Source organism: Psittacula echo (assembly GCF_963264785.1).
Source record: "Psittacula echo genome assembly, chromosome: 5".
Lineage (NCBI taxonomy): Eukaryota > Metazoa > Chordata > Aves > Psittaciformes > Psittacidae > Psittacula > Psittacula echo.
In genome coordinates, this window is record NC_137739.1 from 87,472,931 (window position 1) to 87,488,486 (window position 15,556).

The following is a 15,556-nucleotide window of genomic DNA, read 5'->3' on the forward strand; positions in this document are numbered from 1 at the left end:
CTACTTCTATTTGAGAGCCCTAGTCAATGTGCATCTGCTTTGGACCCGGATTCTGGCTTAGCCAGTGCCTCACTCTAACTCTGAAACCTTACTCTAAATTTAGCTGTTATTCTAATCCTTATCTCAATACTAATCCCAGAGCTAATTGACCTGCAGTGGCCTATGAGGGCCCTATGATGTGCACCATGGCTTTGTCAGTGCTTTGGGTTTGTCCAGGCATCTCCCAGAAACATCTAAAAGGCACTCTTTAACATATCTGAACCAAAACACCAGGCAAAACCAGAAGCAAAATTCAAGTAACTTCATATCTATTGGAATCATATCCTTCAGTTCTTATCCATTTTTTTTTCTGCCATAGAGTCCCTTGTAGTCCCTGGTCCTCAGCTTGCTGGGAATGCAAAGAAGTGGCAGGCTGTGAATGGTACCATCAAGCCTCATCTTCTTATTTGTGTAGGTAGGCATCAAGCCAGAGATCTCCTGAGTTCTTCAGAGAGCTGAGAGAGGGAAAGACAAGCACAAGAGGTCACATTATGCAGGGTTACTTAGGAGAACGTTGGTGGGGACAGGGGAAATGAGGGCTTGTGTGTGTTGATTTGTAAGAGAACAAGACAATTCTTGTTCTTAGTATTCCAATCTCTCCTACATCCTTCTGCAATTCTTTGGCCAGTGTGTTGTACTTACTGGACAATGTCTGCAAAAGCTGTGAGCAATGGCTTGCATTGGTACTCGATGCCATGCTTGGCACACAAGGACTTCACCAGAGGAGCCACCTTCCAGTAGTTGTGCCTTGGCATTGTGGGAAACAGGCTGTGAACAGGAGACAGACAAATTCTCAAGCCCATCCTTCACCTGTGTATCTCAGTCTCTAGAGTAACAGTGTAAGTAGTTAGTACAGGTAGGCTTAAACTACAGTGTCAGACTATAATCATTTTCACTAATGCTTACAAGCTACTACTCTGGATAGAGCCTGTTGCTACCTGTATGATTTCATAGGTCCTGCCCATGTTCAGGTTTCACTTGGCATTCTCGCCTTCCTAGGGAGGTCTAGTGAAGGTTTTGAATTACATTATGATTCTGTTTAGGGTTTTCAGCCTTTTAAAAGACAAACTCATTGATGCCCCAGAACTCTTTGTAGAATTCAGAGCAAAGGAGAACAGGGAAAAGAAAAACAAGAAAAGAAAAATACTTTGTTAAGGAGGGAAGAAAATTCTCCCTTGGGGTGCATACTCACTGATGTTCGATCTGGAAGTTCAGATGCCCAGTAAACCAGTCATTGAATAGGGACTGCTCAACATTGCATGTGGCCTGGAGCTATGGAAAAGGAAAGGAAAGCAAAGTCAGCACAGATTGGTGACTGCAGCCTTTCTCTGAAGAGCACAACATGCTGTGCTACCCTGTTCTGTTTTCCTTTAGCCTAAACTGAACTACCTCAAGTCAGGGCTCATAATCTTCCTTCAGCTTTGTGGGCCAGCAGATGTACATAGGCTGACTAACATGGACCATGGTAAAAGTAGGAGTTGGCTCTGTGCTCCTGCGAGTGCATGTGAACAGTCAGAAGCTCCTCCTGGATCTTCTCAAACCTATGCCTGCAGAAAAAGCAGAGATGGCAGAGTACTTCTGTGTGGCCAGACTGCTCTGCTGGACTCCAGTAGGTCTCTCTGCAAAGAGGGGACACCACACTGCCATTCTACTAGTGTAATTGCTCTGCAAGAGCAGGATACAAACTTCCATCTCCATGTAAGGGGTAAAGGTCCAAGACAAAATGATGCAATAATTGAGAAGGTGGGTATATTTAGGGGATGGAATCATAGAATGGTTTGGGTTGGAAGGGACCTTAAAGATCACCTAGCTCCATTCCTGCTGCCATAGGCAGGGACACCTTAATAGAGCTGGGACCTAGCTTTGATTTTAGATTGCCTATGACCATCTCATTGCTATCCTATTTATTGTTACCATAGCTGAATACCATTATGCTATTAACCTTCACTTCCCACTTCCTAACAGGTTTTCACCCTTAGTGCAGTAGAGAACTTGCTTGTCTTGTGGTTAGAATTTGTACCTGTATGGTCACAACTCTTAAGAATGGAAAATGTTTTACCTGAGTAGACATCCAGTCCAAATTCTTGTCATAGTAAATATCCATAGGGATATGGTTCATCTGTGAAACCCAGACGAACCAGCTGCTCTCCATCATCCTGTGCAGTCAGACAAGAGGCCAGAATTCAGTAACAGGTAAGCAAGTCAGTGATGAGCCACTGAAATAACACCACAACCAGACTTACATGGCTGAACATCAGCCTTGCTAATCCAGCACCTGGAAGAACTTCCAAAACCTGGGAGTTTCATACTTCCTTATGAAACCCATGATTATTTATTATGGTTTGTTATAAAACTGACGGAGCCTGGTATTCATCTTGTTTTATCTGTAGCCAAGGACCACACTGATTAGAATCAGTAAAATGCTCCAAGTGGAGAGCATAGTGTCCATTCAAGCCAATGCTGCCGGAGCACTTGCAAGCCCGGACTAAGCTGTTTCTGTCAAATGATCTCTTTCTCTAACCAGCAGCAGACCCAACACCCAAAGCACTGAATTACTTCAGGTATTTAACAGCACTCAGTGAAGTCTCTTTGCTCCAGAGCCAATGCGATGACATAAAACTTGAACTGGCAGAGAAAGGCAGGCACAGACAGCAAGAATGTATAGAGGAAGGCTATAGAACCTTCTAAAGAGAGATTACCTGAATATAAAATAATATGCCACAAGACTCTTTATTTCTAGTAATGATCCATAAATAAAAAAGAACCTGATGTAGAAAGTCATCATCCAGGCCAAGTCCTACCAAAAGCAGAGGCAACAAGAAAATCATTATAAATTACGTTTGCTTTAATCTTTTTCTAAGCTTCATGTTCTATGTACAAGAGAACAATCTACATTTAGCTTTTATAAGTTTTTGCTGAATTGAATGAGCAAAACTAGAACTGGAGCAATCCAAGTTAACATGAGATGATAGTACTTTTTCACAGCTTCCTGTAAGATAGATGAATGTGAGGATTTACACCTGGTAAGTAGGTTGATATATTAGCAAATGACTATGCATTCAGGAACACGAGTTCACTTGTCTCAAATCATTGCCCAGGACTGCACAGTGAGCTAAGTGCTAGACCAACAATGATCTCATTGTGGCTGGAGTTTGCTGTCCTCTTGCATGCATAACACACACAAGAGAAGGAAGAACAAAGCACTAATTCTGGCTGCCTGCATAGGAAGTAATGCCAAGTATATGCATACTGTTAACAAATCGAGGACAATAGTTCCTATAAATCCATATCCTCTTGTTCCTTACCACTATGGACCTTCCAATTTGCTTCCCAAACTAAAGGGGACAGTACACTTCATGGTTCTGCAAATGAGACAAAGCAGTACAAGCTAAAACAGCCTTTTGTTTTCAGGATCCTATGTTTGAGCCGGGGAATATAATGGTGTAGCAGAAAGTATGCAGAGGCACTGAAAACCCTGCATAAAACTGACTGCCCTGTTAGGCTTAAGTGAATAGCATACAGCAGGGGCTGAGCTCTGGGCAGAAGCTAGCTGTGTATTCAGAAGAAAGGTTGAAGGCCCACAGCTGACCCCTTCTTGGATGCACAAGCAGCAATACTCACCACCCAGTACCTTTTTGTGTATGCGATGTAAAACGTGTGGTAGTGGAAGTAGGTGGGAAACAGGAGTGGAGGCAGAGCTGTAAGGGAGAATTCATTATCACTGGTAATGTCATGGACTGAGTGACAGATAAACTGGAAGCAAAGGATCCTTCAACGGTTACTCAATATGGAGAATATCCCAAGAAGTTTTAAGGCTATGGAATTTTCTGGATGACACCAGTATGCATCACTGCAGGGCATCAGTGAGCAATATGGGAGCCTGCTGACCTCAAGAGGTAAAACGGAGGTAAGACAAGAAGCTCTCTGAAGTTTGATTGAGGACAGCCTGCTACTGCTCATGTCGCCTCTCAATACGTTGCCTTTTGTTTCCTCATGGAGAAAGGCTACGACCACTGCTTCTTTCAGAAGAGTGAAAACAAAAAGGGAGTGTGTAGAATCCTGAGAAATAAGGAGGACAAGACCCCAGAAACTTAATAATCCTTCTGAGCATCACAGTAAATCACTTTGCAAGAGAGCAACTGGCTGATACTGGCTAGGACGTTACATTAGTATCTTTAAACATTTCTAGGTCTGTCCACTAACCTGATAGTGGTTCCAAACCTGAGATTTCATTTTAGGCTTTTAACTGAGGGACAGCCACGGAAGAGTATTTTGAGAAGTGGCTTCCCAAAGGTTATTTGGCTCCCCATTTGTTATTTAAAGCAGAGGAACAATAGGAATACATATAGAATCCTCCCATGGATTTTAGGTTGTGAGAACTCAAATGCGTACTCAGCCTTCTAAGTGGACATCTCACTTGTACTTAAAAACAAACCAACCCCCAGACTATTATCTAAATTTGAGTACTACTGATTACAATGTCATACCACATCTTTCAGAGCCACTGTGGAAGATGTGGAAGATCTGGGGTAGGATCACCATCCTTAACTAGGCATCTCTGAATTGTACATCTGAGCTATGCACATCTGAACTAACCCTGATTGTTTAGTGACTTGAGAGATAAGCCACTGCTGGAGCGAGTTCCTGCCATTTTCAGAGATCAAGGGCAAAACCAGGTTGAATGAATCACACCTTGGAAGTGCCCATTTCTGCTGGGTTTTATGGTTCGAAGTCACGCTGTCCACTTTCCAGGCAAGTATCCTGAGACTTCAGACTATTCTGGAGAGTCGCAAGAGGTGGCTTTGCCTTGTCCCATGTTGAAATTGTGCTGCTTTGCCAAGGGAATGAAAGCTTCACTAAGATGGGAAGAAGAGGCCAGGGGTGAGCCTAGAGATCAGGGCACTGACAGTGGAGAAACTGCGAATGTCTGCTTTCATTAGCCATACATTACCCAGCTCACACCAACAGTCCCTGCAGCCCTCATCTCACTCTCCCAAGTAACTTCCTTAATTACTGAGTTAAGAGTCTTTCTCATTTTCTCTGTCCAAATAAATGCAGACTTCTCTTTGCACCACAGTTTTAAGATGACCTGGGGTAAGCCTATTGCACTACTTTTTCTATCCTGGAACAAACTTAAGCTATTTGGTTAGGAATTCTCAAACCGAATCAATGTGTTTCCACTCAAGAAGGGCACAGAAACATGATCTCGTATAGGATCACATGATAATTCAGGCTGGAAAGAAGCTCAGGATCTCAGAAGAGCAGGAGCTATACTTTGGTCAGACCAGGTTACTCAGGTTTTTATCCCTTCAGGTCTTCAACTCCTCCAAAAATTAGATGGAAATTGATTATTATGATCCTTGATGGGGACACCTCAGTTCTGCTCAAATCCTACAGGTAAAAAGACCTAAAAGCCCCATTAGTACCCTTCATTGTATTGCAGGAGAATGAAGATACTCACTGATGAAGAAGTATTTGTGTTGGTGATTGTATGGCATGTATTTTTTCTTTTTGATCCCAAGCTGTGGAAAGAAACAGCAAAACAATTAGAGTTAGAGGGAATTTTAACAATTAGAGGGAATTTTAACTGGTGAATTTCCTTGGGTTTGTGTTCTTACCATGTTCATACTTCATTTTGTAAAATATTAGACATCTCAAGGCTAAGTTATATTATCAGTCAAAAATAGCCATATGTATTTTTCCTCTTGCCCCTACTTTCTTCTCTGTTACTGTACATTTAAGTGACGGTTTCATGATGGTAAAGGTCACTGAGTTGTTCATTAAGGTGCTATAACCATAAACAGTCCTTTTGCTGATGGATTTTCCACCCTATATGAGGCATGTCCATCATGTCTAATCTATTTGCAACTACTTGTCAGCTGTTCAAGAAATCTTTAAAGGAACTTAATGTGAACTGTGAGCTGCTTACAAAGGCTGAAGAAAGTAGACACAAGATGAAAGCAATCTCTTTCCAGAGCCTGTCATCACATCCTAGTTTTAGATCTTTATGGCACAGCTTTTTGTTGACCAGGGTGTTCTTCCCATCTCCTGGTACACGCGTGCACACACACACACTGACCTCCACAGATAACTTCTTCCCCAAAGTAAACAGGAAAGGGTGCATATCAATATCAGGGTCTTTCTGGAAGCAGTTGGGTTTGGCATGGTGCTGGGAGTGCAGAAGAGTCCACCATTTAGCTGATGCCCCCTGTTTTAGTGAAGAACAAAGTATGAAGAGTACAATGCATTCAGAGCCAGCTTTCCTCCCATTCCCCTCCTTCACTCAATGCTGAACTCACTGTCCTCTGCAGAATCTTCAGAACACACACACTTATGGGAAAGCCATCACATCTAAGTAGTAGTGGTAATCAGGTACTTACAATTAAGTGGCACATCACAAATCTATGCAGCAAGTGGTTCCACTTGGTCGCCCTGAATACTGAAAGATGTCCTAAATCATGTTGCAACCATGAAGCCTGGACCTGGAAGAGGGAAAAGAAAACATTGGGAGGGGAGAAAAACAAGGAATTGAGATCAGGACAGTTCTACACCTGTCCTTTGCTTTGAAATACTGAGATCTATTGCTCAGATGCTCCAAAGTCACAATTGGAAAGGAACTATGAAATCCTGATACTCTTAAGGCTTCCCCCCAAATACATCTTGCTGAAAGAATCTCAGACTAGGTTTAATGGCAGCTCCCCACATGCAGAATTCCTTCTTAACATCATCTGTATACACGTGTCATATAGTGGTTGTCTTCTTATGGCAAAGAACTATGTCAAGTAAGGAAACAGAGGAATAGATAACTGCCAAAGTACTATGTGTATGAAAGCTGGTGCAAGTCAAGTCCATGTGCACATGCTATGGACTTAGTTGCTTACCTGGGAAATGGTCAGCACCACCAGAGAGCCAGCAAAGGGCATGAAGGATGTTCCAAAGTAGAAGAGGATGAGCCAAGCAGCAGTATCCAACAGGAGGATGTGAATGAGGAGCAGGAAGAAGAAGAGTTGATTTGGCTCCAGAAGTCCCATTTTCTCAACAGTAGCACGCAACTCACGGAAGTCTTTCACCAGCATTTCCTGTGAGAAGCACCAGTGTTACATGTTCTCTGTTTCTAGTGTAAAGCACCGCTTCAATGGAGGGGAGAAAGGGCAAAGGATCTGGGCTTACACGTTAGTAAACTTTATCATTGGTCTCCTACAGCTTCTCTGTGTCTACAAAGAGCAGAGGAGCAAGAGGCAGCCATCTCAGAGCATAATGTCTGTACCCCAGACTCCTAAGACTGTATTCTTGGTGCTTCTTCCATCATCTTCTTGGCAGGTAGGATAGGGCTCAAATGAAAGTTGTGCCCAGTGGAAGTTGCAATGCATGTGCCTTAGCATAGCATGCCACCTTGTGGTAGCTCTTTGGGATGAAGTTATTCCACTTCTGGACCAGTTCCAATTGATGAATGTATGTCTTCACTTTACCCTTCCTGAGATTAACAGGATTAAATGTCTGTATGAAAAGGACATTTACAGCCCAGCTGGCCTCAGGCTGGTGAGCACCAAGGAAGAAGAAAGGAGCACAGCAAAGGTGCTGGATCAACCCATCTTTGTCTTTGCCAGCTCTGCAGATGCTTCCCAAGCCTAATTCTGGTCTCCATACAGCCCAACCCACAAAGGAGCTTGCCAGCTTGCTTTCCCAATCACTTTGGGTTTCCACGGAGCAAAGCACAAACAGGCCCTGGTGCAGGCCAGCTATGGAATTGAGAAATAGGCAGGACGTGGCCAAGGTAAGAGGGTTCATGAGGTTCCCACCTACATGGGAAGCATGGCTGTGCCATCCTGGGACAGGCAGACGGCTGTGAATAGTGTTTCTGATGTCTGAGTTACATCTTCCTTCAGTGTGCAGTGTGGGGCTATGCAAAGGAACAGTCAAGGCAGGCTATAAGGAATGAGGAAAACAGTCTTGGATAGTAGGAAGCAAAAAGGACCATACAGGCCAGGGAATATTTGTACTCCAAGACTATTCCTGTGCTGCTGTCTGTGCCTTTCTGATGGAGTTTTCTCACATTGCCATCAACAGTGCTTCTGTGAATGGTTATTCTGGGAATGGCCTTGAGACAGCTACAAGAGGGCTGTCCAAAACAGCGGTGTCAATACAGCCTGTGAAACATCATTCAAGGCTAAAACACTCTATCTGCAATCTCTCCCTACAGATACCTAGAACAGAAGGGAGTTGAACATTTACTATCAGCTGGAAAGAATTACTTAAGTTTTGGTCAGCTCTTCCTCAAAGCAAGGGGAAGAAAAGGTGATAGCTGTGATTTCCATGAGAGCAAAACAAGGCTCTGTTATTCACGTAGAGTTGCTGTGATAATTAAAAATTGTTTTCAGGAATCTCATTTTCGACCACATAATGTGGATTTAGACTAATATTAATGTATTGTTTCTAAGCCGTAGAATAAAAGTGAGGAACCTGGCTCCCATTGCTCCAGGAGCTATGCTGATACAGAAGAACAAGGTCTCTCCTCAGAATATTTCCCTTTAATCCAGCCTTGATCTGATTTACAAAGACAGACTTACATTTTTAGTGGGCTCAATACTGGGTTGATCTGGTGCCAGCTCCCCAATCTGCAGTGGCTTCAAGTACTTGCTCACCAGTGCCTTGTCAACATGGAAGGCTACAAAGGCATCCTGCAATGCATGAGAGAAAAGGAAGAGGCAAGAAAAACAAATTCCCTGTTAATAACCTCAGTCTGTTGTGTGTCACAAGACATTCACTCTGGAGGAACCACAACAGCAGAGAAGACTCTTTGACCTTTATCTCCTCAAGCTTTTGTTGATGTTTTACTTCTCGTGTTTATCCTGTGCTCTTAAATGAGATCTTATTTCAGCTGGCAAATGGAAAAGATCTGACTTCCACTACTGCAATTACTACAGGTATGCAAGCTCCAGCATATAAAATTGAATTCAACTCCATTGTATGCCTAAAGCACAATCTAATTCCGTTGTGTTTCTTTTTTCCCCTCTTCTCAACCCCAATATTAGTAACTTTTCCATCTTCCTTGTCATTCAGGTGCTCAAAAGACTTTTCATATTAGTGTACCTGAATAATCAGTTGTTGTGCAACTAGTCAAAAGAGAAAATTGCCCTTTAAATCTGAATGCTTAAAAGGAAAAAGTGGTTCCTCTTATTCACTGGGTAGAGAACTCCACTCCCAGATTAACTGAGACAGAAAGCAGTTCACCGAGGACCAAGTGATACCAGAGAACTTTCTCTAGTACTTGGAAGTATTCAGAAGGAAATGAATGCAAGGACCCAATTCATAAGCACAGGTCTGGTGTTGCTAATCTCTCCTGAAGATGCAAGCATGACAAAGCAGTGGTGACAGCTTCTAGGCAGGGCTGGGAACAGAAAGGACAGGATGCAAAAAAGCAGAGGAGGAGACAATAGGGCATGAAGGGGGCAGCTGGAGCGCTGAAGCACAGCTGAGATTGAGCTGAGCTGCAAGTTCAGTCTATAGGAAAGGAATCATGGAATGATTTGGGTTGGAAGGGACCTTAAAGCTCATCCAGTTCCAGCCCCCTGCCATGAGCAGGGACACCTTCCACTGGAGCAGCTTGCTCCAAGCCCCTCTCTCCAACCTGGCCTTGAACACTGCCAGGGATGGGGCAGCCACAGCTTCTCTGGGCACCCTGTGCCAGCGCCTCAGCACCCTCACAGGGAAGATTTCCTAATGTCTAGTCTAAATCTCCCTTAAGATTCTCCAACAATGGAAAATTGCTTTTGTACATCCACACCTTTAACGTGTTGATCTGCTTGCACGGCATCTTCAATTCAACTCAATGTAGTCATCCTGAACAGACTGGAATCAGTGCTTCACTGCATTCCAGCCCCAGAGTTACTCTGAGCAAATGGTTGTGTGACAAAATGAAGTTGTTCCTCTAATCTCAGAGCAAACTGCTGTAGAATTTCTGTCCTCTGCTCCAAAAGCACTCAGTTTTGGGCAGCTGCCTGGCTAACACTGAGGCATATATGTAACATACAGTCGGTTTGAATACCGTGCACACAAACACAACACTGATGAATCTAAAGAACCAGCAAATACTTTCTCTGCTAAATGATCTACTGCAGGTACCAGGTTATTTAATGATATGGCAACACCAGATGTTTTTACAGGCTCTAAAATTCAACCAAACTGTGCCAAATTCAGCTCAAAATTCCAGTCTCAAGATTGTTGCTCCTGTTTTCTAAGTCACCTCAGTCCTCATTCCATGACTAACTCTGCTCTTCTGCCCTTTGTGAGGAAACACCACACCACCACAACAAAAAGCAGCAATAAAAGGACTCCTCTGCACAGTTTTGTTACACTCAGTATTACTAATGTGGCATTAATTATACTCAGTTTTCCTTTCCTCACATTCTTCTTACTGAGAGCCTTCTGTGTATTCCACCCTCTTCTAACTTACCATCTTTCAGTGATATGTGGTCTTGGTAAAATTTACCAGACAAAGATAAGAAAATTCCTTAAGATTTTTGGAATACACATGCAAAAACCTAAGCAATTGACCTGTTCCAAGATGTACAGACCTCAATAAAGTCTAATGGATTTTCTTATTGAATGCTTTCTTCACTTCTTTTTGTCTCTGCCTCCCAAACTGACTAAGGAGCCTGTTGAATTCACACTGTCTCATGAAACTAATCTTAGTAACAAGGAGGAGTTTCTTACTTCACCCGCAATATCCTGGGTATATTCCTGCTGCAACTCAGCGTGGATATAACCACCTGGGAGCAGAGTAAACCCCTTCCTTATTAATGCCATTTACAGGTCTTAAGCTGGAGATAAATCACATATGCTTAAAAAAGAGCATATCCCAGCGTTTTTCCACTGTCGTGCACAGCTTATTTAAGGTGCTTCATACTTGTGTGTGAAGGCAGTAGAGTGGGTGTCAAACAAAAGCTGCTGAAGCCTTGCAGGGCTTAATGATTTGGACATGGAACCAACTTATAAGGACCAAGTTCAGATCCCAGAAACAAAATACCTGTGTTTTCCAAGCTCATCCATCACCTGGGATGTTCCAGGGGACTAAACTGAAAGAAGTCTGACAGTACTAACAAGAGAAATGAATGATGGAAAATACAGAATGCAAAGTGCAGCTAAAGTTGTCCCTGCCCATGGCAGGGGCTTGGAATTGGATGATCTTTAAGGTCCCTTCTATCCCAAGCCAGTCTGTGATTCTAATACGGAGTCTGCAATTTAAGCTTAGTGCACTGATTATTACATCCATAAGCCTCAAACATCCCTTATGAAGGATCAGGGATCTATTTGTCTTGGTTTTTTCCTTTTCAATAGACACCAAGGCAGCAATCCCATTTGTCACATCTTTGTGTAGATGTTAATTAACCACCGTTTTCCACCTTCCTGCATACACCCAAAGGCAAGAACTCCAGGGAATCAGCTGAACGTTTTGGTGTGAGTTTACCACAAGCTTCCATGGCAATAAAACACCAGTCAGGCCAAGAAACACGATGAGCAGAAGTCCTTTCACCCATGCACTGACTCCCCAGCAGCTGGACACTTGTAACTGGCCAATCCTTTTGATTTTATTCATCTCCAGGCTTGGAAGGACCACATACCGTGCCTACAGAAAATTCTCTGGAGTTCTGCTTGGGAAATCACGCTATCTTTGCTTTCGCTCTGAGTTAAGCCAGGTGGCATTTTGGAGGGATGCTTTCCCTAACGGAATGTTTCTGGAAGCAGCTACTTTTGCCACAGGGCTGATGCTCTGCTTGTGGCAGCTTTGCCCTGGCTGTAACCAATCCCTGGAATTCACAGTAGGTGCAGAAGTAAGATCAGAAGAGAAAGAGTAATTCTGAAGGCTTGAGCTAGATAAACAGCTACAGTCCCACCGGCAAAGCCTCTTCATTTGCCATTTCCCATAGGATGAGGCTGGGAAGCTCGCACTTCAAAGTCTAGGGCTACAAAGTGACACTGCAAACCCCTAGAATCTGCTCCATGCCCTGAATCCCACCAGAGTCACCTCCCGCGGTGCCGGCCGGGTTACCGGCGCCCTCCGCCCCGCATCTCCGAGCGCGACCCTCACCGTGGCGTCCTGCCCGGCGTGGCTACAGATGAGACGGGCTCCTCCCGGGTGCCTCCGGCAGAAGCGGCTGATGTCGTACACCTTCCTCTCGATCACCAGCCATCGCTCCTTCGGCGCCGGCCCGCGGCCGTTCCGCTCCCCGATCTCCTCCCAGGTGAAGCGCCGCAACGCCGAGGCCGCAGCGGGGTCCCCGGGCAGCGCCATCCTTCTCTTTTTCCTCCTCCCCTCCCGCTCCCCATCCATATAATGGTGGGGCACGCCCGGCCCCCGCCCTCTTCCCGCCCCATCCCGGGATTCCGGGAAAAGCGAAGGGCTGCGGGCAGAGCCCCCGCAGCATCCGCGCCTGGCCCCCGCCACCAAACTGCTCCTTCGCTGCTCCAGCGTAACCCCAGGTTGCAAAGAGTAGCAGCTACTGCAGGTAAGGGGTATCCGACAGCTGAGGGGTTGCTCGTTCTGTTCCCAGCACAAGGTTACCGGGCTCCTGACAGGGAAAATCTCACTTAAAATACACCTCTGATTAACCTGCTGTCAACCACGAAAATAGTATCATACTGCAGCTTAGTTTGGATGTTTTACTTCCATGAGCCCCTTTGGAAAGAAACACGAATTATGCACATTCTTATGCCTAATTTGAAAAGCAAACAAACAAACCCTACGCAAATAACTGAATCTCAGTCTCCCCTCTGGCAGGTTAAAGCCATTCCCCTTTGTCCTGTATATGAAACTACCTTCTTTTCATGTCATTTTTGTTGTAAAGCTGCAGCTACCACTGGATCAGCATAAGAAAAGCCTTTTCCCCTGAGGTTTTCATTACATTAAAGCACCCAGCCACTCAACTGCCCCCAGTTTGCTTCTTGCCTGGGTGAAAGATGTGTGTGCCCTTAGACTGCCATCAGTGACGTTAGAAACAACCCCAAAACAACTTCTGTACATGATACAAGGATGCTGGGGACGGACTCTTCATCAGGGACTGTAGTGACAGGAAAAGGGGTAACGGGTTCAAACTTAAACAGGGGAAGTTTAGATTGGATCTAAGGAAGAAATTCTTTACTGAGAGGGTGGTGAGGCACTGGAATGGGTTGCCCAGGGAGATTGTGAATGCTCCATCCCTGGCGGTGTTCAAGGCCAGGTTGGATGAGGCCTTGGGTGACATGGTTTAGTGTGAGGTGTCCCTGCCCATGGTAGGGGGTTGGAACTGGATGATCTTAAGGTCCTTTCCAACCCTAACTATTCTATGATTCTATGATTCTATGATTCAGGAACAGGTGTTTGGGAATGTTAGTGAGAGGTACTGAAAAACACAGGGCATGTGGTGATTCCAGGAGATAGGCAACAGCTTAACTGGAGCTTTAGGTTTGAAGACCTACCCTCAAGCACCTAAAATGGTAGCCAGGTTGTTAATGGATGTATGTCAACCCCTTGGATAACTGAAGCTTTAATTACTTAAGAATGAGCCACATAACCTCTGCAGAGAAGGAACTGATTGTTACATGGGTTGTGTAGCACTCATGGCATTGCTGTTGTATCAGCCTGTGCACATACTCTGATACAAATCAGCCAGTGTTCACAATGAAACAATACATTTGGTATAAGCCACTCCAGTAATCTGAAGGCAAAGCTACTTGTCTTATTTGCTGGTACTCCCCTTTAAGACAAAGTTGGGCATTGACGGTATTGCAGCTCTTTGCTTTCGTGTTTTGCAATCTGACTTTTCACAATGCAAGACCTTAACTGCTAAAAAGATAAACATCACATTATGATTTGCTATCTACCTGATATCCAATTCTTCTGTCACATATCCCACGTTGTTATTCTCTGTAGTCTGTTCTCCCTCTCCTTGTATCGGGGTGAAGTTGACCAAACCTGCATTATGGTCCTTTCTGGAACTCATGTGATATGTCATCAAGCCTAAATGAAAATAATAATGACAATAATAAGAATAATAATGGTTTGGAGCAGGCGCTAAAGGGATCCTGTATGCAGGTTAAAATCTAACTTCTTCCAAACTGAGCATCTCCTAGGTGGTTAATATATTTGCTGACTCTCAAAGGAACTCTGTTAGTTCCCTTTCTGCATGCCATGAACATGGCAAATTCTTGAGCACCAGAGAAACATCAGCTACATGAATGACGCCAAAGACATGGGGAGGCCACACGCCTTCATATTTGTACAAGAAGGAACTTTCTCATGGTGGTGGGATAGAATGGGATGGTATGGAATGGGGTAGGATAGAGCAGACTAGGATAGAGTAGACTAGATTAGGCTAGACTAGAATATTTGAGTTGAATTGGAAGGGACCTACAACTATCACCTAGTCCAATTGCCTGATCACTTCAGGGCTGACCAAAAGTAAAAGCATGTTATCAAGAGCATTAAGGCACCAAATGCCTCTTAAATGCTGGCAGGCTTGGGGTATCGACCACCCCTTTAGGAGGCTGTTCCAGTGTGTTTCCACCCTCTTGGTAAAGAAATGCTTCCTAATGTCCAGTCTAAACCTTCCCTGGCATAGCTTTGTACCATTCCCACGTGTTCTGTCCCTGGATCCCAGGGAGAGAAGATCAGTACCTCCAATTCCCCTCCTTAGGAAGCTGTCAAGGGTGATGAGGTTGCTCCTCAGCCTCCTTTTCTCCAAACCAGACAAACCCAAAGACACTCCTCATAGGAGTATCTCCTGCTCTTTTACCAGCTTTGTTGCTCTCCTCTGAAGGCATTCCAGTTAAATTTCATGCCACTGATTGTCACTCAATGCTCCAATCTATCTAGATGCCACTGCAAAGCCTCTTGTCGCTTGAGAAAGTCAACAGCACTTCCCAGTTTAGTACCAACATTACTAACAGAAATTGTGAATGCCCCATCATTTTCACTGGTTGAAAAAAGGACTTAAACAGCAATGGACTCATGTAAAAGTATAACAGAACATCTCTAAAACTCTTCATAGCTCTCACAAAAGTTGATTACAAAACCACTGCAAAAAGCCTTAGAGATGGCACAACATACGGATAAGAAATGAATCCTAAACACACTGATCCATATTCCTCTCCAGTTAAAAACACCACAACTATTGTTGCTTCTTGGGACTACTCGATGACCATTAACTCTCCCTTTTTGGTTAGGAACTGAAGATATATTTAGGGAAGACATCACCAGCAGCATGTAGCTCAATCCGAACACTTTCTCCAGAGCCACAGAGCAAAGTCACATTGTTGGAGCAATAACAACACTGGTAAGGACCTCTAGTAAACCTTTAGCAATTCTTCATTGCACTTTGTTCATGTTCCTGGGCATAAAAAAGACCCAGGTGAGCGAGACTCTGACAAATAGTGTTTTGGTGGAGCAGCTGATGTGGCGCAGAGCTGATGTGAACCATACTCTTTCCAGGTGTTCCCCAGTATTTGGGTGTGCTGTAATAGTTACCTAGCACTGTGATGA

General features: G+C 44.2%; 1 protein-coding gene across 1 annotated transcript; it reads right to left on the minus strand.

Annotated features, from left to right (window-relative positions):
• Positions 1-442: 442 nt before the first annotated feature.
• LOC308221341 (acyl-CoA (8-3)-desaturase-like) lies at positions 443-12,331 on the minus strand (the record flags this gene model as incomplete). Its single annotated transcript, XM_080618324.1, has 12 exons — positions 443-494; positions 682-807; positions 1,232-1,311; positions 2,099-2,195; positions 2,739-2,836; positions 3,661-3,737; positions 5,501-5,561; positions 6,119-6,247; positions 6,420-6,521; positions 6,921-7,118; positions 8,607-8,717; positions 12,128-12,331. 12 exons carry the CDS (start codon positions 12,329-12,331, stop codon positions 443-445), a joined length of 1,335 nt encoding a protein of 444 aa, XP_080474450.1.
• Positions 12,332-15,556: the final 3,225 nt, after the last annotated feature.